This window comes from Macaca mulatta, chromosome 11 (genome assembly GCF_049350105.2).
Source record: "Macaca mulatta isolate MMU2019108-1 chromosome 11, T2T-MMU8v2.0, whole genome shotgun sequence".
Lineage (NCBI taxonomy): Eukaryota > Metazoa > Chordata > Mammalia > Primates > Cercopithecidae > Macaca > Macaca mulatta.
The window spans coordinates 116,130,761-116,154,509 of NC_133416.1; the positions used below are offsets into that span (position 1 = coordinate 116,130,761).

Below are 23,749 nucleotides of genomic sequence, written 5' to 3' on the forward strand. Positions count from 1 at the left end.
GAATACTCCTTTTGTCACATCTTCTCCGCAGGGACCATCCACGGCTCCCTGCTTCCTTCTATGGACTAATAGTGACCACTGCAGCCTTTTGGAAGGTAATTTGTGATATCTTTCACAATGTTTAAATGTCCTGTGCTGCCACCAGCTATGTTCTGCTGGCAATTCATTACAGGGATGGAAAAAAGTAGGTGATGACTTACGATACCAATAATGGCTGATACGGGGCTAGGCACAGCAGCTCAAGTCTATAATCCCAGCACTTTGGGAGGCCGAGGCGGGCAGATCATTTGAGGTCAGGAGTTTCAAACCAGCTTGGCCAACATAGTGAAACCTCGTCTTTACTAAAAATACAAAAATTAGCTGGGCATGGTGGTGGGCACCTGTAATCCCAGCTACTCAGGAGGCTGAGGCAGGAGAATCACCTCAGTGAGGCGATTCACTGCAACAGAGGTTGCAGTGAGCTGAGATCACACCACTGCACTCCAGGCTGGGTGACACGGTGAACTCTGTGAAAAAAATAATAAGAATAAAGAACAGCTGATATGGACTATTAGTTTGCCATGTGTCTGGTCCAGAGTTCAGTGCCTTGTGGATTATCTTATTTAACATGCACTTTCACTATCCCTATTTTACAAATAAGGACACTTAAGCACAGAGGGGCTGTAAGCTTGTCCAAGGTCACACAGTAAGTGGCTAAGCCAGGCTTTGGCAAAGTCATCTGCCTTCAGTGTCTCCAGTCCCAGCCCCCCTGCTATAGTCCCTTCTGCTGCTAGCATGCTGTTTGCAGCTTTGATTGTGATAATAGAACACTAGAAATGATCACTGGGACAGGGGTGATTAAATGGATATAGCACATCCACTTTTTTAATGTGTTTATAGCCATGCAAAGTGGCTCATGCCCGTAATCTCAGCACTTTGGGAGGCCGAGGCGAGAGAATTGCTTGATCAATCCCAATTCAAGACTAGCCTGGGCAACATAATGAGACCCTCACCGCAACAAAAAATTTAAAAAAATTAGCTGGGCATGGTGGTGCGTGTCTGTGGTCCCAGCTACTCGGGAGGCTGAGGTGGGAGGATTATTTGAGCTTGGGAGGTCAAAGCTGCAGTGAGCCACAATCACACCATAGCACTCCAGCCTGGGCAACAGAGCTAGACCCTGTCTCAAAAAAAAATTAAAAATAAATCAATAAAAATGTTAGAACTTAAAGTATAATTTAAAAAATAAATAAAATAAATAAATAAAAACGTTAAAAATTTTTAAGTTGGCCTTTATCAAAATAGCCAAAAGGCAGAAACAACCAGCCAAAAGGTACAAACATCCAACAGATAAACGCATAAACAAAATATGAACAATGCATACAATAGACTATTATCCAGGCTTAAAAAGAAAGGAAATTGTGACACAGGTTACAACATGGAAGAACCTTGAAGATATTATGCGGAGTGAAGTAAGCCAGTCACAAAAGGATTCTACCTATATGAGGATTCTACCGATGTGAGTGGACCTAGAACAGTGACATTCACAGATATAGAAAGCAGGATAGTGGTTACCAGGACTAGGGGGAAGAGAGGACAGGGAGTTAGTGTTTAATGGGTACAGCTGGGGAGGATGAAAAAATTCTGGAGATGGATGATAGTGATGGTTGCACAACATTGTGAATGTACTTAATGCCACTAACTGTACACTTAAAATGGTTTATGGTCCTGTGATCCCATCACTTTGGGAAGCTCAGGAGGGCAGATCACTTGAGGTCAGGAGTTTGAGAGCAGCCTGGCCAACATGGTGAAACCCTGTCTCTACTGAAAATACAAAAATTAGCCGGGCGTGGTGGGTCATGCCTGTAACCCAGCAACTCAGGAAGCTGAGGCAGGAGAATTGCTTGAATCTGGGAGCAGGAGGTTGCAGTGAGCTGAGATCGTGCCTCTGCACTCCAGCCTGGGCAACAGAGGTAGACTCCGTCTCAAAAAAAAAAAAAAAAAATTGTCAATGGTAAATTTTACTTTACATATATTTTACCACAATAAACATATACACACGCACATACATACATACACACACACATACATACATACACACGCACATACATACATACATACACACACGCTGATCTGTAGGGGTCAACAGGGAAAGATTGTTGAGACTCATTATTAAATGTGCTATAAAATGGGCTGGGCACAGTGGCTCATGCCTACCATCCTGGCATTTTGGGTGGCAGAAGTGGGAAGATCACTTGAAGCCAGGAGTTTGAGACCAGCTTGGAGAACAAAGTGAGACTGTTTCTCCCTAAAGAAAAAGTGGTATAATATGGTCCTGAGAGCTAGGTCCTTGATACTCAAAAACTTAAGTGTGGTCCCGGCCAGATGCGGAGGATCATGCCTGTAGTCCCAGGACTTTGGGAGGCCAGATGAACAGATCGCTTGAGGTCAGGAGTTTGAGACCAGCCTGACCAACATGGTGAAACCTCGTCTCTACTAAAAATACAAAAATTAGCTGGGCATGGTGACTCGTGCCTGCAATCCCAGCTATTTGGGAGGCTGAGGCAGGAGAATCACTTGAACCCAGGAGGCAGAGGCTGCAGTGAGCCAAGATGGCTCCACTGCACTCCAGCCTGGGCAACGGAGCAAGACACCATCGCAAAAAAAAAAAAAAAAAGAAAAACTTAAGTGTGGTTCTGAACCAGAGGCTCCAGCAATCCCTTAGGAGCTTGTTAGAAGGCAGAATCTTGATCAGGTGTTGTGGCTCATACCTGTAATCTCAGCACTTTGGGAGGCTGAGGCTGGAAGAGTGCTTGAGCCCGGGAGCTATAGACCAGCCTGGGTAACAAAGCGAGACCTCCATCTCTACAAAAAAGACAGAAATTAGTCAGGCGTAGCGGCGTTGCCTGTAGTCCCAGCTACTCAGGAGGCTGACGTGGGAGAATCACTTGAGCCCAGGAGTTTGAGGTTGCAGTGGGCTGTGATTTCACCACTGCACTCTAGCCTGGGTGACAGAAAAAGACCCTGTCTCAAAAAAATAAAAATAAAAAAACAAGAAATGCGAGAAACGCAGAGTCTCAGACCCTGTCCCAAACCTACTGAATCAGTATCTGCATTGTAACCAGTCTCCAGGCAATTTGTGTGCATGCTGAAGCCTGAGAAATATTGCTCTAGAGGCGTCATGCTTAGACAATCACAGACAGTTGGGAAGGACATGTAAGAAGTCTAATGCTGGTTTCTTCTGGGGAGGAGAACTGGATAGGAATGGGACATTTTGAGAGAAGACACACTTTTTTTTTTTTTTTTTTTTTTTGCTTATTCATTTTGGACCCTTCTGTAATGTTTGATATTTTTAAACTGGGCATCTACTGTTCTTACGATAAATATAAATAACAACAGCGATTATTGACCATGCTCTAGTTGATGGAGCAGCATGCTGTTAAGCATGGCTATGCTCTGCTTTCGTCTGTGAAGTGGGGATGACAGCTGGTTTACAGACAGTCGCGAGTATTAACTGAGCTTGATGAACAGGAAAATTGTGAGCAACGAGGAAATATGAGCTTTCAGCAACCTGTCTTCTCCAAGTCACCTCTCTACCTTGAGTTTGGAGTACACTGACCCTTGTAAAAAGTGACTTTGAGAAAATGGCTTAGCTCTCTGCAGTTTTATGTATTTATTTTTTGAGACAGGGTCTTGCTCTGTCACCCAGGCTGGAGTGCAGTAGTGCACTAAAGCTCACTGTACCCTACAACTCCTGGGCTCAAGCGATCCTCCTGCCTCAGCTTCCACAGTAGCTGGGACTGCAGGCGTTCGCCACCATATCCAGCGAATTTTTAAATTTCTTATAGAGTTAGGGTCTCACTATGTTGCCCAGACTGGTCTCAAACTCCTGGGCTTGAGCAGTCCTCCTGCCTCGGCCTCCCAAAGTGCTGGGATTACAGGCGTGAGCCACAGAGCCCAACCTCCCTGCAGTTTTAAACCTGGACCTGCTCACATTTCTTCGCTGGAAAACCACAAGAAGCGAGGGCACCTGTGTTTATTAAACTTTGTTTTAAAACAGAAATAAAGAAGGACCTTTGACATTAAATTATGCAGTCCTCAGAAAGCCAGTCTGCATTTTGAATCAGTCGGGTTCCTAAAAGAATTTATCAAGTACATGAGCCAAGATTTCCCGAGGGGAAAAAAAGTAATATGAAAGAAAAAGAAAATAGCAGTGGCATATGTTAAATATATGAAGGCTTCAAAACAGGCTGGCTCACATTCTCTTGCCATTTGTTGTATATGTATATATATAGCATATAATTTACCAAAATAGCAGGGAACATTTGTTTTACATAATTTTGCTATTTAAGGAAGAGAAGAACTTGAGGAAATAGCTGTCAACCTAAAGATCTTGTTTGTACCACCATAGAATTTTCCTCGGTACCTTAAATTAGGGCCTGTGACTTGATTCAGGTATTGTTATTTGTTTATTTTTTTGAGACAGGGCCTTACTCTGTTACCTAAGCTTGGAGTGCAGATCTGGGCTCACTGCAGCCTCAACTTCCCAGGCTCAAGCAATCCTCTCACCTCAGCCCCCCAGGTAGCTGGGTCTACAGCTATGTGCCACCATGCTTAGTGAATTTTTTTTTTTCATTTTAGTAGAAACAAGGTCTTGCTATGTTGCCCAGGCTGGTCTCAAACTCCTGAGCTCAAGTGATTCCCAAAGTGTTGGGATCACAGGTGTGAGCCACCATGCCCAGCCCTGATTCAGGTATTTTATTTTATTTTATTTTATTTTATTTGAGATGGAATTTCACTCTGTCACCCAGGCTGGAGCGCAGGGGCACAATTCTGGCTCACTGCAACCTCCGTCTCCCGGGTTCTAGCAATTCTCCTGCCTCAGCCCCCCAAGTAGCTGGGATTACAGGCATCCGCCACCACACCCGGCTAATTTTTGTATTTTTAGTAGAGACGGGGTTTCACCATGTTGGCCAGGCTGGTCTCGATCTCCTGACTTCAAGTGATCCGCCTGTCTCGGCCTCCCAAAGTGCTGAGATTACAGGCGTGAGCCACTGCGCTCAGCCCGGTATTTTAAGTAGGGAAGTTTTCTCTTTTCATCTGGGCTTCTGGAGTTTTGTCCCTTGAGTTCAGACTATCAGAGTTCAAGCTGTCAGACTGAAAAGGAAGTTGAAGCTGTGATTATCTGTGGGTGGCACTCAGAGTTGGAGAGGTGGTCCACCAGAATAGATAAGAGAGCCCAACCCTGGCAAACAGAGTGACTTGGGTTTGAATGCCCTACTCACACCATTCAGTACCTGTGTGACCCTGGGTAGGTTAATTTGTTTCTCTGAGCCTCAGTTTCCTCACCTATAAAATGGAAATGGTAATCCCTACCTCACAGGGTTGCCATGGAGATCAAAGGAGTCTATCTATTGAGAGCATCTGGCAGAGCCTAGCAGCACCATTCAGTATTTCCATAAGCATCTATTGAGGGCTGACTTATGCTGAGTGCTGGGGTCCAGTGGAGGATGAAATTGACATGGTCCCTGCCCGCGAGAAGTGGATGCTCTGGTTGGCAAGGTGGTTAATATACAAGTAAACAAATACATCATTATAGATTTGCAAATGAAATATATCTTGAGGAGGAAGCAAACAGGGTGCCAAGTGGGGACAGCAATGGTACCCAAGGAACCCTCATGCCCTAGAAGGTGGGTGCCATTGCTGTTCCCACTTTATAGATGAGAAAACTGAGGTCTAAAGAAAAAAATGAGTGATCAGAAAAGACCTCCCCAAGGAGAGATCAAGGGGACAAAGACGGTCCCACACAATAAGGGAGGAGTAGAGAGAACAGCTAGTGCAAAGGTCTGGAGGTGAGACCAGGGAACATAGGTCAGAGAGACAGCTGGCATCACACAGAGCCCTGGAGGTCACAGTGAGGATTTTCTGTGTTGTCCTAAGACCAGTGGGATGCCATGGAGGGGTTTCAAGTAGTAGTGAGATGGTGGAAGATGATCAGAGTTGAGTTTTGAGGTTACTTGGCACATTCTCCCGCAAGAGGATGAATCAATGGAGGAAAGCGGGTTGCTTTGTTTTGTTTGAGACAGTCTCGCTCTTGTTGCCCAGGCTGGAGTGCAGTGGCACAGTCTTGGCTCACTGCAACTTCCCACTGCCAGATTCAAGAGATTCTCCTGGCTCAACCTCCTGAGTAGCTGGGATTACGGCTGCCTGCCACCACGCCCGGCTAATTTTTGTATTTTTAGTAGAGATGGAGTTTCACCATGTTGGCCAGGATAGTCTCAAACTCCTGAACTCAGGTGACCCACCTGCCTCGGCCTCCCAAAGTTCTGGGATTACAGGCATGACCCGCTGTGCCCACCCCAGAAAGCGTTTTTTAAATATAGGTTTTAATATTATTTAGGTATGGCAAGGCTGAGAGATTATGAGATGTGAGCTATGGGCAAGATATACTCTGTCATACTTACAGATCCCAAGAAGAAGGGGCACGCCACACTGTAAGGGGCACACAGGGCAACCCCATGGTTTGTCAGGAGGCAGAGGGAATAGGAGGAGAACGTGAGCAAGAGCCTTTATTGTGGTTTCCCAGGAAAGAAATGGGTAAGGCAGAGGCTGCAGGCTTGGGATTGGTTCGTTTGAATAATTTCGCCCTTCTCTGGAGCACAGGGGCTCTCCTTAATTGTCTCATGCCTGGTTCTGGGGTGATGAGGGCAGGTAGATGTGGCCTGGAGTCTGGGAGCTGGATAAAGGAGGCAGCTAGAGAGACATGAGGCTCTGGCTTGATTGGTTTGTATAGCAGAGGCACGCTGGCAGGTGAGCTGTTTGCTATTTCTAGGAATTAGTTAACTCTGAGAGGGGCAAGTCCCTCCAGGGCCAGCAAGGCTCCAAGATGTTGAAGCATCAGAATATAAACAAAGGTTGCCGGGCGCGGTGGCTCACTCCTGTAATCCCAGCACTTTGGGAGACCGAGGTGGGCAGATCATTAGGTCAGGAGATCGAGACCATCCTGGCTAACATGGTGAAACCCCGTCTCTACTAAAAATACAAAAAATTAGCCAGGCGTGGTGGCGGGCGCCTGAGTCCCAGCTGCTCAGGAGGCTGAGGCAGGAGAATGGCGTCAACCCGGGAGGCAGAGCTTGCAGTGAGCCAAGATCGTGCCACTGCACTCCAGCCTGGGTGACACAGCCAGACTCCGTCTCAAAAAAAAAAAAAAAAAAAAAAAAATCAAAGGCCTGATTAATACGAAAAGATGACTGAGGAGGAGTCAGGGAGGCCAGGAAGGAAGCTGTGTGGCCAGTGGGAGAAGAGGTGCTGGTGGTTTGGATTAGGGGGATTGGAGAGGTGGAGGGCTGAGGCTTTTGTTAAATATTCATCCCTTTCTCCCCAGCTCTGCCAAATAGTACAAATAGTATAAGAAGACATCTTCACAGCGAGGCTCATCTGCCAGTGGAAGGCAGGGTTGCATCATCTCGTTTGGGGAACTTGATAAAAAACACTGATAAGCCGGGCACGGTGGCTCAAGCCTGTAATCCCAGCACTTTGGGAGGCTGAGACGGGCGGATCACAAGGTCAGGATATCGAGACCATCCTGGCTAACACGGTGAAACCCCGTCTCTACTAAAAAATACAAAAAACTAGCCGGGCGAGGTGGCGGGCGCCTGTGGTCCCAGCTACTCCGGAGGCTGAGGCAGGAGAATGGCGTAAACCCGGGAGGCGGAGCTTGCAGTGAGCTGAGATCCGGCCACTGCACTCCAGCCTGGGCGACAGAGCCAGACTCAGTCTCAAAAAAAAAAAAAAAAAAAAAAAAAAAAAACACTGATAACCAGTATCCCTCAGCTTTGTCCCAGATACCCTGGTGATGTGGCACTGGGCGTCTTTGGAGTCTGAAACTTATCAACAAATGTAGTTAGATGCTGTGCACTTGGAGCAGCAGAGACTGCCAAGGTCACTAACATATGGACTTGCTTTGTCTTCTTCAAGACAAGATCTGGGGCACTCCCTGAGCTGTAGGATTTAAGAAGAGTCTTCCCAGGAGATGAACCTCTGTCTTCAAATATTTGAGGCTCTGACCTGTGAAAGAAGGTGCTTCTCAACCATAATCCTAAGGACAGAGCTTGAACTTCTGGGTATAAGAAAGAAGGAAGCAGATCTCAACTCAATATAAAGAGGAGCCTTATCAGGCAGAGCAGCCCAGAGATGAAAACGGCTGCTTTAGGAGGCAGTGGGCTCCCTCTCTTGAGAGTCATTGCAGCAGAGGCAGGTGTCCATGTGATTGGCTCAGGAGTAATGATATTTAATATTTATGCATCACTTCAGAATGCCAGGTCTAAGCCTGAGTGTTATAAACTATCTTATGTAATGCACTCAACAGTCATAACAGGGAAGTATTATTAATAACTCTACTTTCAGCCAGGCACAGTGGTTCACACCTATAATCCCAACACTTGGGACGCTGAGGTGGGAGGATCACTTGAGCCCAAGGGTTCGAGACCAACCTGGGCAACATGGCAAGACCATGTCTATACAAAAAATTTAAAAATTAGCTGATCATGGTGGTGTGCACCTGTGGTCTCAGCTACTGGGGAGGCTGAGGTGGGAGGATCACTTGAGCCCAGGAGGTCGAGATTGCAGTGAGCTATGATTGCAACACTGCACTCCAGCCAGGGTGACAGAGTGAGACCCTGTCTCAAAAAAATCTCCAGTTTATAGACAAGTAAACTGAGGCTAGAAGAGTTTACACCAATGGTTCCAGGTCTCCTAGATAATACGCAGTATACCAGGACCCTGGCTCAAGTAGCTCCAAAACCCATGATCTTACCCAGTCAGCCAAAGCTTCTGTACCTGAAGCCAAGAATACCCCTGTGGAACTGATTAAAACACTGATTCCTGGGCCGTACTCTAGACCTACTAATGCTTTTGCATCTCTACAGAGTGGGGCCCAAGAACCTGAGTTTTAATCAGATGATGGCGGCCCCAGAAGTCTGAAAGTTACCATCTGATGCCTGCCTGCTCTGAATTAGGGAGACAGGGTGTGAGGGGTTGGACGTGATGACCTTGAAGTTTCCTTCCGTTTCTGAAGTCTATAATTAATGGAAATTTTAGTTCTCTGTGGATTTTATTTATTTGCATTTTTTTGCCACCCCCATCAGCCTGAATAGCAATGAGCTTGTTCCTAGGATAGCAGACGACTTGCTTATATCCTGGACAAAAGGTAATGATAAAAAATAAATCATAGTTAGCATTCATGAAGCCTTTACCAGGGGCTGGTAGCTCCGCTAAGCACATTATAAGCATCATCTCAAGGAACCCTCATGCCCTAGGAGGTGGGTGCCATTGCTGGCCCCACTTCACAGATGATAAAACTGAGGCCTAAAGAAAAACAAGGAACTTGCCCAAGATCACCTACCAAGTTAGCCAGAAAGTCAGGATCCAAAACCAGCTCTGCCTGAGTTGAGCACGCACACCCTTACTCATTCTCTGACATGGCCTGTGCAGAGAGGAGAGGGTTACTCTTCCTATTGGAGGACGAAAAGGCCTGTGCTGCAACTTTCAGGGTCATTTGTCTTTGTAACTTTTCCTTTTTTTTTTTTTTTTTTTTTGAGATAGAGTCTCGCTCTGTCGCCCAGGCTGGAGTGCATTGGCATGATCTCCGCTCACTGCAGCGTCTGCCTCCCGGGTTCAAGAGATTCTCATTCTTCAGCCTCCCGAGTAGCTGGGATTAAAGGCACAAGCCACAACGCCTGGCTAATTTTTGTATTTTTAGTAGAAACAGGGTTTTGCCATGTTGGCCAGGCTGGTCTCAAACTCCTGACCACAGATAATCAGCCTGCCTTGGCCTCCCAAGAAGCTGGGATTACAGGCGCGAGCCACCACTTCTGGCCTTGTCTTTGTAACTTATGTATCCACTCGTTCATTTAACAACCATACAGAGGGGACCCTGTCTGTGTCAGATTTGAGTTCTCGCCCCCATGGAACTTCGAACCTTTTACCAAAGTTACCTTGAGCATTGCAGAAGATGCACACGTTGTTAAGCGAACATGTACAGGGTGCCAGCATGACTCAAGTCAGAGGAGTGAGGCTTAAAGAGAAATCTGAAGATGCTGTAGAAATGAGTGACTGCCTCCTGGATTGAAGCGATTCTCCTGCCTCTGCCTCCTGAGTAGCTGGGATTACAGGCATCCACCACAACGCCGAGCTAATTTTTGTAAAAAGAGTTGGCCAGGCTGGTCTCGAAATCCTGACCTCAAGTGATTGCTTCGGCCTCCCAAACTGCTGGGTTTACAGGTGTGAGCCATGGCGCCCAGCCCTAGAGCAGTGGTTTTCACCCGGGGCAATTTAGTCTCCCACGAGCATCGGCAATGTCTAGAGACAGCTTTGATGGTCACAACTGGTGGGAGTGAGAGTGACATCTGGTGGGTAGAGGAGGCCAGAAATGCTGCTAAACATCCTACAATGCATAGGACAGTCCCCTACTACAAAGTATTGTCTGGTCTAAAACGTGAATAGTGTAGAGGCTGAGAAACCCTGGGTTCAAGAGTGAATGAGATACTATTAATAATCACACCAGGCTGGGCAGGGTAGCTCACGGGGTAGCTCCAAAGTCTAGCACTTTGGAAAGCCAAGGCGGGAGGATTGCTTGAGTGCAGGAGTTCAAAAGCTACAGTGAGCCATGATCGTGCCACTGCACTCCAGCCTTGGCAACAGAGAGAGACCCTGTCTCAAAAAAAAAAAAAAAAAAAAAGTAATCAAATAAATAAGTTAATAAATACACCAGAATAACTGCCATGATCCAGGCTGGTGCCAGGCACATTCATTCAGAGAACTGAGAATCAGTCTTGTAGAGCTGAAAATGCCCTCAAAGGTGACCCGAGCACCCCCTTGTGTTTCAAGGAAGTTAAATAAATTGCCCAAGATCATATAATCAATCACATGCAAATCTGCATAACTCTTTTAGACAGCCCAGAGAAGAGTTTAGCTGGGGCTGTAAAGCCACTGACTAGGCCAGTGAGCCCTGGAATAATCCTCCCTAAGACCCAAGGCCACCCGAACAATGGCCTCTTTTCAGGGAGACTTTCTTTCTTTGGCCTCCGGAGTGTTGTGGTTTTCGTTCTGTTTTGTTTTTCAGACTGGGTCTCACTTTGTCGCCCAGGCTGGAGTGCAGTGGTGCAATCATAGCTCGGTGCAATCATAGCTCACTGCAATCTCAGCCTTCCAGGCTTAATTGATCTTTCTGCCTCAGCATCCCAAGCAGCTGTCACCACAGGCACCACACCCAGATAATTTTTTTAGAGAGGGAGTCTTGCTACATTGCCCAGGCTGATCTCAAACTCCTGAGCTCAAGTGATTCTCCTGCCTTGGCCTCCCAAAGTGCTGGGATTATAGACAAGAGCCACTGCACCTAGCCCAGACTGTTCCCCTTAAGTCACTGAAACACACATTCCTCAGAGGTGAAGCTGGCTGGCATAAAAGGTAAACATTTTTGAAGTGAAGGGGTGTGAACAGCTTTGAGCGTGAGATTTTTTGTTTTGTTTTTTGAGGCAGAGTCTCGCTCTGTCATCCAGGCTGGAGTGCAGTGGCATGATCTTGGCTCACTTCAACCTCCGCCTCCCGGGTTCAAGCGATTCTTGTGCCTCAGCCTCCCGAGTAGCTGGGATTACTGGCGTGCACCACCACGCCCGGCTAATTTTTGTGCTCTTAATAGAGACAGGGTTTCACCATGTTGGCCAGGCTGGTCTCGAACTCCTGACCTCAAGAGATCCTCCCATCTTGGCCCCTGCCAAAGTGCTGGGATTATAGACAAGGGCCACTGCAGCTGGCCCAGACTAGTCCCCTTAAGTCATTGAAACACACATTCCTTAAGTGAAGCTGGCTGGCATAAAATGTAAACATTTTTGAAATGAAGGAGTGTGAGCAGCTTTGAGTGTGAGGTGTTTTTTTTGTTTGTTTGTTTGTTTTTTTGAGATGGAGCCCCGCTCTGTTGCCCAGGCAGTGCAGTGGCGCGATCTCGGCTCACTGAAAGCTCTGCCTCCTCGGTTCACGCCATTCTCCTGCCTCAGCTTCCTGAGTAGCTGGGATTACAGGCACCCGCACACGCCTGGCTAATTTTTTTTATTTTTAGTAGAGACGGAGTTTCGCCGTGTTAGCCAGGATGGTCTCGATCTCCTGACCTCATGATCCACCCGCCTCGGCCTCCCAAAGTGCCGGGATTACAGGCGTGAGCCACCACGCCCAGCCAAGTGTGAGGTTTTAAAGGCCATGGTGGGTTCCCTTGGAGGATGCCCAGGCTATTACAATAACTCCCTACTTTTTGCCTGAAGTGGGTGACGATGATGCCCTATCTCTCCTCCTTGTCCGGGGATCCTCCCTCTACTTTGGCCCCACTCGGTCTCAGGGGGATGGGAGCCAGCAGGAAGTCTCATGTGTGCCTTTGCCACCTCCTCTTGCCCTGTGTCTCTATGCAGAGATCTTCTCAGAGGAACCACAACCTGCTTCTAGCTTCTCCCCTAGAACTCAAACACAAATCCTTACCTGATTTAACATGGGCTCGAAGAGCTTACCTGGGACAATTTCAATAGCAATAGTCGTATGATCATTGCAGCCTTATTCACAATCACCAACCTATGGAATCCACCTAAGTGTCCATCAAGAGATGAATGGATCAAGAAAATGTGGTATATACACAATGGAATACCATTCAGCCTTAAGAGAGAAGGAAATCCACTCATTTGCAACAACATGAACGAACCTGGAGGACATTGTGTTAAGTGAAATAAGCCAGGCACAGAAAGACAAATACTGTATGATCTCACTTACATGTGGAATCTAAAAAAGTGAAACTCATAGAAGCAGAGAGTAGAATGGTGATTACCAGGAGCTTGGTAGGGGCTTGGAGGAATTAGGGAGTTGCTGCAGGTAAAAAAAATTTCAATTAGTCTGGGCGCAGTGGCTCATGCCTCTAATCCCAGCACTTTGGGAGGCCGAGGCAGGCCAATCACCTGAGGTCAGGAGTTCGAGACCAGCCTGGCTGACATGGCAAAACCCCGTCTCTACCAAAAATATAAAACTTAGCCGGGCGCAGTGGCGGGTGCCTGTAATCCGAGCTACTCAGGAGGTTGAGGCAGGAGATTCGCTTGAGCCTGGGAAGCAGAGGCTGCAGTAAGCCGAGATCATGCCACTGTACTCCAGCCTGGGCAACAGAGTGAGACTGTCTCAGAAAAAAAAAAAAAAAAAAATCAGTTAGACAAGAGAAATAGGTTCAAGAGATCTGTCGTACAACACGGAGACTATAGTTAATAACAATTTAGAGTACTGTATACTTGAAAATTGCTAAGAAAAGAGATTTTAAGTGTACTCACCACAAAAAAGGATGTGAGATGACGCATATGTTAATTAGCTTGATTTAGTCATTTCACAATTACACATATTTCAGAACAACATGTTCTGTACCATACATATGTAATTTTTATTTGTCAATTTAACATTTTTAAAATATTAAATAAAAAATTGTTTTCATGTAATCAGTAACTCAAACTGCTGTTCTCCCAACCTCCCTGATTTCGTCTAAGAAAATGAGGAAATACGGGCATGTATGTGGTTCAAGCCTGTAATCCCAGCACTTTGGGAGGCCAAAGCAGGTGGATTGTTTGAGCCCAGGAGTTTGAGACCAGCCTGGGCAACACAGTGAAACCCTGTCTCTACCAAAAATACAAAAAATTAGCCAGGTGTGGTGTCATGTGCCTGTAGTCCAAGCTACTCGGGAGGTTGAGGTGAAAGAATCAACTGAGCCCAGGAGGTTGAGACTGCTGTGAGCCATGATTGTGCCACTGCACTCGAGCCTGGGCAACTGGAGTGAGAGCCTGTCTCAAAAAAGGAATATGAGGAAGCAGAAAGTAGATGTGAAGAAACAAAGCTAGTCTTTCCAGTTAGACTGGGCTACGCAGCTGCTAAAACTTAATAGTGGCCCCACTGTCAGGGAAAATAATACAGCCAATGGACAGATTTTTCTGGTTTTTCATTCATGAAGCTTTCCTAATCATTTGGCCTGTCTATATTGGTCTATGCTGGAATCCAGTAGTAGGTGAAACTGACAGCAATATCCTACACACTTGAGATACATCAGATCCCACCCTTGTGAAACTCTCACAAAGGAAGGCAAACACTAAACAATAAATAAACAAATTATAGAGTTTATTAGCAGATAATACGTGCTATGAAAAAAAGAGAACATGGTATTGGAGGATAGAGGAAGAAGGCTGTAGCTTTTTTTCAATTGTGATTAAATACACATAACATCAAACTTACCATCTTAACCTTTTTTTTTTCTTTTTTTTTTTTTTTTGAGACAGAGTCTCACTCTGTCACCCAGGCTGGAGTGCAGTAGCACGATCTTTGATTACTGCAACCTCTACCTCCCAGTTTCAAGTGATTCTCATGCCTCAGCCTCCTGAGTAGCTGAGATTAAAGGTGCACACCACCATACCTGGCTAATTTTTGCATTTTTAGCAGAGACGATTTTCGCCATGTTGGCCAGGCTGGTCTCGAACTTCTGGCCTCAAGTGATCTGCCTGCCTCAGCCTCCCAAATTGCTGGTATTACAGGCATGAGCCACTGCGCCTGGCCCATTCTTAACCATTTTTAAGTATACAGTTCCCTGGCATTAAGCATGTTCACATTGTTGTACAATCATCACCATCATCCATCTGCAGAACTCTTTTCATTTTGCAAAATTTAAATTTAAATTCAGTACCATTAAACACCAACTCCCCATTCCTTCTCCCCCCACCACCGAGTTCCTGGAACCACCATTTTACTTTCTGTCTGTATGGATCTGACTGCTCTAGGCACCTCGAATAAGTGAGATCGTACTGTATTTGTCTTTTTGTGCTGCTTTGCTTGCACAGTGTCTGCAAGCTTCATCTGCATTGTAGGACTGTCTAGATTTCCTTCTTTTTTTTATTTTTTTTTAGACGGAGTCCCACTCTGTTGCCCAGGCTGGAGTGCCGTGGCACAAGCTCAGCTCATTGCAACCTCCGTCTCTTAGGTTCAAGCGATTCTCATGTCTCAGCCTCCCGAGTAGCTGGGATTACAGGTGCATGCCACCACACACCTGGCTAATTTTTGCATTTTTAGTAGAGATGGGGTTTCACTATGTTGGCCAGGCTGGTCTTGAACTCCTGAACTCAAGTGATCCACCTGCCCCGGCCTTCCAAAGTGCTGGGATTACAGGCGTGAGCCACTGCGCTGGCCCAAATATCCTTCCTTTTTAAGGCTGAATAATACTCCAAATGTGGATAGACCACATTTTGTTTCTCGAAAATTGCTAAGAGAGGAGATTTTAGCAATATTGCACAATGGAATATTATTCATCCATCCCTCAGTTCATGGGCACGGGTTGTTTTCATGTTTGGCTATAGTGAATAATGCTGCTGTGAACATGGAAATACAAACATCTCTTCAACACCCTGCTTTCCATTATTTTGCATCTATAACCAGAAGTGGAATTACTGGGTCACATGGCATTATTCTTTTTTAAGTTTTTATTATACTTTAAGTTCTAGGGTACATGTGCACAACATGCAGGTTTGTTACATATGTATACATGTGTCATGTTGGTGTGCTGCACCCATTAACTCATCATTTATATTAGGTATATCTCCTAATGCTATCCCTCCCCCCCCCACCACATGACAGGCCCTGGTGTGTGATATTCCCCTTCCTGTGTCCAAGTGATCTCATTGTTCAGTTCCCACCTATGAGTGGGAACATGTGGTGTTTGGTTTTCTGTTCTTGCGATAGTTTGCTGAGAATGATGGTTTCCAGTTGCATCCATGTCCCTACAAAGGACATGAACTCATCCTTTTTTATGGTTGCATAGTATTCCATGGTGTATATGTGCCACATTCATAGCAAAGACCCAAATGTCCATCAATGACAAATAGCATTATTTTTATTTTTACATTTGAGGAACTGCCATACTGTTTTCTATAATGGCTACACTGTTTAATATTTTACCAACAGTGTGCGAAAGTTCCAATTTCTCCATATCTTCACCAACACTTGTTATTTTCTAATTTTTTTGGTCTTTCTTTCTTTTTGAGACAGGGTCTCATTCTGTCACCCAGGCTGGAGTGTGGTGCCACATTCATAGCTCACTGCAGCCTCAAAACCCTGAGCTCAAACAATCTTCCCTCCTCAGCCTCCCAAGTAGCTGGGACTACAGGTACACATAACCATGGCTGGCTGGTTTTTCAAAATTTTTGGTAGAGACGGGATCTTGCTTTGTTTCCCAGGCTGGTCTCACAGTTCTTGGCTTCTAGCAGTCCTCCTGCACTGGTCTCCCAAAGTGCTGAGATTACGGGCTTGAGCCACCGCGCCCAGCTCAGGTATTTTTTATTTTGATAGTAGCCATCCTAACGGGTATATGAGAGGGCTGCAAATTTAAAGAGAGTTATTAGGGTAAGCTTTGGTGAGAAGGTGGCATTTGAGACTTGATGAGGGTGAAGCAGGTATCTTGGAGAAGAGCTTTCTAGGGGGTGGATCCTGAGGCAGGAGCCTGGCTGGCATGGATGAGGAACAGCAGGGAAGCAGCAGCATGAATGTGTAGTATAGTGAAAGAGACGAGGTGAGATGGGAACAATGGGAGAGTTTTGAGCCAAGGAAGGACATGATTTGACTTTTAAAGAATCCCCCTGGCCGCTGGGTTGAGAATGGGCTATAGGGAGGCAAGAGTAGGAGCAGGAAAACCAGCACAGACATCATTGCAATCAATCCCAGTGAGAGAGGACGGAGACTTGAACCAGGGGATCGCAGCAGAATGGGTGAGAGCCTGCGTGTAAGTTGAAGGCAGGACCAAAGGATTTCCTGATGGGCTGAAAGTGAAATGGGGCCAGGCGTGGTGGCTCATGCCTGTAATCCCAGCACTTTGGGGGGCCAAGGCGGAAGGGTCACTTGGAGCCAGGTGACCAGCCTGGCCAACATGGCAAAACCCCATCTCTACAAAAAAATTCAAAAATTAGCTGGGCACGGTGGTGTGTGCCTGTAATCCCAGCTACAGGGGTGGCAATGATAATCGCTTGAACCTGGGAGACGGAGGCTGCAGTGAGCTGAGATCACGCCACTGCACTCCAGCCTGGGTGACAGAGCGAGACTCTGTCTCAACAACAACAACAACAACAAAAGTGAAATGGGAGGAAGAGAGGAGTCTAACTTGACTCCAAAGTTTCTGGCCAAATGGGACAAATGGAATTGTCATCAACTGAGATGGGGGAGGCTGAAAGAGGAGCAGGTAGAGGACGGAGGAAGAATTCAAGTTCAGACATGTGCTGTCACACCACACCAGACATCTTCTTAGTGTTTTGCACTGGAGACTATGGCTTCCAGGCACTCCTACTACCTAATAAGTTGGAAGATCAGGGAAACCAATGCAGAGTGGAGGAAAACAAATAACACCAGCACCATGAATCGAGCCCATACTCAAAGCCCGGCACTGTGCTGAGAGCTTCCCAGTGATTATCTCCCGGATCCTTACAACAGCCCTGCAGGTATTATCACTGTTCTGACTTCACAGATAGGCACTCAGCCTTGGGGAGAAGGCTTTGGCCCGAGGCCACCCAGACAGGGCCAGAGCCAGAGTCTGAACCCAGGTCTGCCTGAGTCAGTTTCCACATTTTTACCTCTGCTATTGATTAAAACCAGCAGAAGCCAGGGGCAGATTCATTAAAATGGTGGACCCAACTCAATCTTGAAAGACAGCGTTCATAAGAAAGGAGAGAGTCGATTCAGCAAATGCAGGATGACATCCCAACTTCTTGTCATATACTACAAGACCCTGGATGGCCTGCTCCCTGTTGTCCTCAGCAGTTTTCCCCCAAGTCACTTGTTCATTAATGATCTATTGGTTGATTTTGAGACACACCAAGCTTTTTTCCCAATTCAGGGCTTTTACCCATACAGTTTCTTCTTCCTGGAATGCTCTTAATCCTTTCTCTTTTTCCTGAAATCACATCTGCAGAGGATCAGGTCAAATGTCACTTCCTCAGGGAAGCCTTCCCTGATACCTCCTCCCAGCTAAAACTAGTCTCCTTATGCATACCCCGCATTCATTCTCTTTTTTTTATTTTTATTTATTTATTTATTTATTTTGAGACAGGATCTCACTCTGTCACTCAGGCTGGCGTGCAGTGTCACAATCATGGCTCACTGCAGCCTTGACCTCCTAGGCTCACGCAATCCTCCTGCCTCAGCCTCCCTAATAGTGGGGCCACAGGCATGAGCAACCAGACCTGGCTAATTAAGAAAAATTTTTTTCAGTAGAAACAGGTCTTAATATATTCCCCAGGCTTGCACTAGTTCTTGATAGCACTTAAGACAATTCTCATAATTATTTGCAATGATGTGTTCAGTGTCCTCCCTCCTACCAAACCTGTGCTGTCCAATAGAACTTTCTGCAATTATGGAAATGTCCTAGACCAGGGTCCCCAATCCCTGGGCCGAGGACCCATAATGGTCTCTGGTCTGTTAGGAACCGGGCTGCACGGTGAGCCTTGGATGAGCGAGCATTACCACCTGAGTTCCGCCTCCTGTCAATCAGCAGCGGCATTAGATTCTCACAGGAGCATAAACCCTATTGTGAACTGAACACGCAAGGGGTCTAGGTTGCAGGCTCCTTATGAGAATCTAATGCTTGAAGATCTGAGGTGGAACAGTTTCATCCTGAAACCCCAACCCCATCCCCCTATCTAACCACCCCTGTCCATGGAAAAATTATTTTCCAAGAAACCAGTCCCTGATGCCAAAATGTTGGGAACTGCTGGCCTACACATATGCTTTCCAATATAGTAGCCACTAGCCACATGTAGCTATTGAGCATCTGAAATGTGGTTAGTATGACTGAGGGACAAATTTTTTTAAATTTTACATTGTGTGTGTGTGTGTGTGTGTGTGTGTGTATACACATTTTTTTGAGACGGACTCTCGCTGTGTTGCCCAGGCTGCAGTGCGGTGGCACAATCTCTGCTCACTGCAACCTCTGCCTCCCAGATTCAAGTGATTCTCCTGCCTCAGCCTCTGAAATAGCTGGGATGTGCTACTATGCCTGACTAATTTTTTGTATTTTTAGTAGAGACAGCGTTTCACCATGTTGGTCAGGCTGGTCTCAAACTCCTGACCTCAAATGATCCACCCTCCTCGGCCTCCCAAAGTGCTGGGATTGTAAGCGTGAGCCACCGCACCTGGCCACATATTTTATGTTGTATATTATATATACATTTTATGTTGTATATTATACTATATAAATTATTTCATGTACAAACTGCATACTTTAAATTCATTTAAGTTTAAATTTAAATAGCCACATGTAGCTAGTGGCTAAATGTACTATTGGACATTGCAGCTCTAGATTGTGAGTTGCTTAAGCGCAAGAACCATTCTACCTTACTCAGCTGTAGAATCCTTTGTACCTAGGATGGTATCTAACTCAGTGAATGAATGAATGAATGAATGAATGAATGAATGAATGAATCGATCAATCAATGTCTGCTAACTGGCTTTCAAGAAATCATCCTAGAAAGAACAGACCTAGAAAAGTCTGATTTGCACAAGGTCACACAAAAAGGCAGAAATGGATGCAAACTGTTAGCCTCCCAAATCTCCTCTGTGTGGTGCTGTCCCAGAGTGGACAGCATGTGAAAAACAATGGTCTTTTGTGGTCTCAAATGAACCACCCCAGAGTTGTGTGAAGGTTCCTTCAAGTGCAAGGAAGGACTGTTTCTTAGACACCCTCACTCCCTTTCCCCATTCCCCAACCATGTAAACTACTTAGTGGCTTATAATCCGCTAACACTTGGCCTCCCATGGGATTGAGCCTATTCCAAAGTCCACTCTTGCCAACCCTCTACAAGTCACTCTGAATTTTTTTAGCCATATTGCTCTTGGGAAATCTACTGCCTGCAATCTGTGCATAATATACGAAGGGTGTGGTTTAAAAAACATCTAAATCGTGATTTGTAACCCACTCAGATTCATGTGGCCGTTCCTTTTAGCTTACTCTTTTTTTAGAAATTGAGGTCAACACATTTCAGGGCTAATTTTGACTTCATTCAAATGTCATTTGGGGTTTGCAGATTAAGATTTTGAGGGAGTCCAGTACAGTAAACCTACATATTTTGTTTATATAAATGATTTTTCAGATGCAATAATAATAACAGCTAATATGCATTGAGTGCTTTGTGTCTGCCCAGCTTTTAGCATACATTATCTCATTTGATCTTCACAATAACCTTATGAATCAAGTACTGTTATGATCCTCATTGTGTAGCTAAGGAAACTGAGTCTCAGAAAGGTTAAGTCACTTACTTAAAGTCACACAGCCAGGAAGTGGCAGAGTAAGGATTTGAATCCAAGTATGTCTGATTCAACAGATAATGTACTTAGCCAGTACACAATTTGGCCTAATAGATAATATATGTATTTATGCCTATTAAGCACCAGAAAGAATAATTAAGAAACTTAACTCTGGGAAATAGGACTGGGGTTTGAAAAGAAAGGAGACTTACTCTTTATTCCTGTGATTCTCTTTGAACTTTATTTACCTTTATTTATTGGTACATTGTATTACATTCCTATAAAAACCTAAATTTTTAAATTTAAATAAGTAAAAACTTCCTATTTTTGCTTTTTTTTAATTAAAGAAGGAATTGTCATGATAATGTCAGGTCTATATACCAGTAGATTAAATATACATGACCCTTTTGCAAAGTTTATATAAACATGAATCTTCGAAAAGTTCACATGGTCTGACATGATTGAAAAATTTATCCCAGGAAAACCAAAGTTCACATTTATGATATTAAATTATTTTTTATTTGGGGGTAATGGTTTTATTTTTGAACATGATATTTATTCATAATAGAAGTTGTATGTTTTCCTTGGGAAATTTGTAATCAGACCTTTACATTTTTATGTACTGTTATATCTACCTCTGAATATTATAACTAAACATGCTCTAGCATTTGTGAAATAATGCTGTATTACATAATCAAATATGCTGTTTGTGGATCAATTAGTAAAAGCTTTAAAGCAAATTTTAAATTAATTAAAAATTTTAGTGAAAATTAATTTTACACTGATTGAAAAGTAAACATTACAATCCCCTTCAGTACTCAGAGCCTCAGAGAACTATATCAGTCACACTAAAAGTCACTTGGGAGAATTCCTCAGTAACTTATAGAAAAAAATGATCCACCATTTTTAAAGTCAAGAAAATACACACATGCTAACTATAATTTACCCTTTCTGACAATCCCAAAGGGAATCTACTCTTACCATTCAAACGGCTAGTGCTTCTAAAAATTAAAACAACTCCCACCCCAGCAATGTTCTTTTTAATGCCCCTCTCATACTCTTGGAATTTACTTAACAAATCACTATCTGCTTGAGGTAGGAAAAATCTGTAAGCCCCTCTACAAGGCCCGTGTCCTTTCAGTTGCTTGGTATTTCCCCCACATTCTCAGAGCAAATTTGGTTTTTCTTAAAAATCCCCATCCTCAAAGGAGTATATTCCTGATGTTCCAACGGTGAGTCTCACTCTAGCTAGCTGCTACAAAAACCTTTCATTCAGAAGAAGGCAAGAGGTTTCACCGACCGTGCACAGCCCTCTCATTCACACACTTCATAAACAACAGGACTTTGCCCAACCCTCTCCTCTAGGAAGGCATCCCAGTTTTTTATCAACCAGTTTGCAACATCAGTATCATTCCCTTCCAAAAGACCTTGCAGAAAAATTATGGATTTCACAGCATAGGATTAGGGCTGGAAAGGACCGATGTCATTGCATAGACTCACCAATTCTGTCCACATTTCAAAACAGCAGCTAATGCTTTCTTAAAGCTCACATCTCAAAATCCCTTTAGGATTGAGAGCAATTAAAAGGGAAATCATAACCCCCGTGGTTCCCCATAAGGTCCTGACAGATCTGATAAATAGAACTGAGTCAGAGATACAGAGGCTGGGCTGCTGGGGAAGGAAAATGGCTTGTCTCCTCCAGGCCCTAATTCCTTCCTCCGAAACAGTTCCCTTTAAATTCAAGAAACCATGCAGAGATGCACCCCCCAGCCCCCTTGCAGGTTTTCGTTTTTTAAAAGAAAGCCTGTCTGCCTCTTGCTCGCCCCCATGATACTCACGGCAGCTGCCTTAGCTGGAATAAGTCCTCCTCCATGTCCGCGCTGCGCCAGGACGAGCCCTTCTCATGGCCCTTACATGGTAGTGGTGGATGACGAGCCCCCTGGTTTTCAGCACCGGGATGCTGGACAGCACCCGCGCCGCTTCCTCCCTCGAGCAGCAGCTGTTCCGGGAGGGAGCCGCTGGGGACCAGCCCACGAGACAAAGCCGCCGCCGCCAGGAGACCGCGGCGAGAGTGGGCGGAGAAGAGGAGGCGGAGGGCAGAGCGAGCTGCGCGGGGAGAGGGGGCAGGGAGAGCCCTTCTGCTCGTAGGAGTTCACAGGCTTTCTGGCTGATGGTGCATTACTGGCATGCCTATAGGGCACACCAGTCTGTGAAATGGTTGTCCGGGTACCAATGAGCACCCTTTGGTTGATCATGCCTGTCTAAATGTTTATTTGCATGGATTCATTAATGTTATCAGTATAATACTTTTGAAACCCAGGCTGCTATAACAAATACAGACATGCATTTAAGTACTGTTTACTAAGCACCTATGTGCCAGGCACTGTAATAGGTACTGGGGGTATGACAGAACAAATTCGACCTGTCATTGTCATCGTGGAGCTAAGGGTCTAGTGAAATGAATCAAGAAAAGAAAAATGTAAGTCAGTTATGAGAAGACCAAAGATCACTCATTCTTTCAACAAGCGTTGTTGGGTGAATTCTACAGCCCTGACCCTGAAGAATAAAAACATGAATAAAATAAAGTCTCTGCCTTCAAGATCCTAGCCAGCTTAACGGTTCCCCTAGCTCACCTCTAACTAGAATTCCTGACCCCTTTAGAACTTAAGCTCCATGAGGTTTCACTGATGTGTCCCAAGTACTAGAACAGGGCTGGCACGCAGAAGGTACTCTGTAAATATTTGTTGAATAAATGGTTCTCAATTCAGGCTGCATGTAAGAATTGCCTGGCTCCATTTCAAACCAATTGAACTCAACTCTCTGGAGGTGGAGGCCAAGCCTGGGTATTTTTTTATTTTTTCAATATTTGTTTATTTATTTACTTTTGAGACAAGTTCTTGCTCTGTTGTCCAGGCTGGAGTTGTAGTGGCATGATCATGGCTCATTACGGCACTGACCACCTGGGCTAAAGCAATCCTCGCACCTGAACCTTCCTAGTAGCTAGGATCACAGGCTTACGCCAGCATACCCAGCTAATTTATTTATTGTAGAGATGGGGTCTTGCTTTTTTGCCCAGGGGTCTAGAACTCTTGGACTCAAGCAATCCTTCCATCTTGGCCTCCCAAAATGCTAGGATTATAGATGTGAGTCATTGTGCCTGGCCTCAGGGTATTTTTTAAAAGCTCCCCAGCACCATGAAGTGAAAACCCCTGATCAAGTGTGAACAAATGAAAAGAAAAGCAGAAAAATTATACAACAGAAAACTATTAAGATGATCCATGATGGCAGCTGGCAAGAGCTATGAGCATGACGATTGAATGGACACTTACAAGGAACTAAAGGAAGAAGGAAACTTTTTTTTTCTTTTTTTCTTTAATTTTTAACAAAGGGTGGGGGAAGTTGGAAGAGGGTACAAGGAAACCAATCTGAGAACTGA

At 45.1% G+C, this 23,749-nt stretch overlaps 1 protein-coding gene across 5 annotated transcripts in view; it reads right to left on the reverse strand.

Moving 5' to 3' along the window:
- The window catches only part of SVOP (SV2 related protein), a 101,301-nt gene extending 78,944 nt beyond the window's left edge, over positions 1 to 22,357 (reverse strand). For 4 of the 5 annotated variants that reach the window (XM_077952674.1, XM_077952673.1, XM_015152697.3 and 1 more), the window contains exon 1: positions 22,152 to 22,324. Coding sequence is in view for 3 of the 5 variants with exons in the window: in XM_015152697.3 (XP_015008183.2) it covers positions 22,152 to 22,186 (35 nt within the window). In the remaining 2 variants the exon portion in view is untranslated. 5 annotated transcript variants of the gene reach the window in all.
- Between the last annotated feature and the right edge of the window lie 1,392 nt (positions 22,358 to 23,749).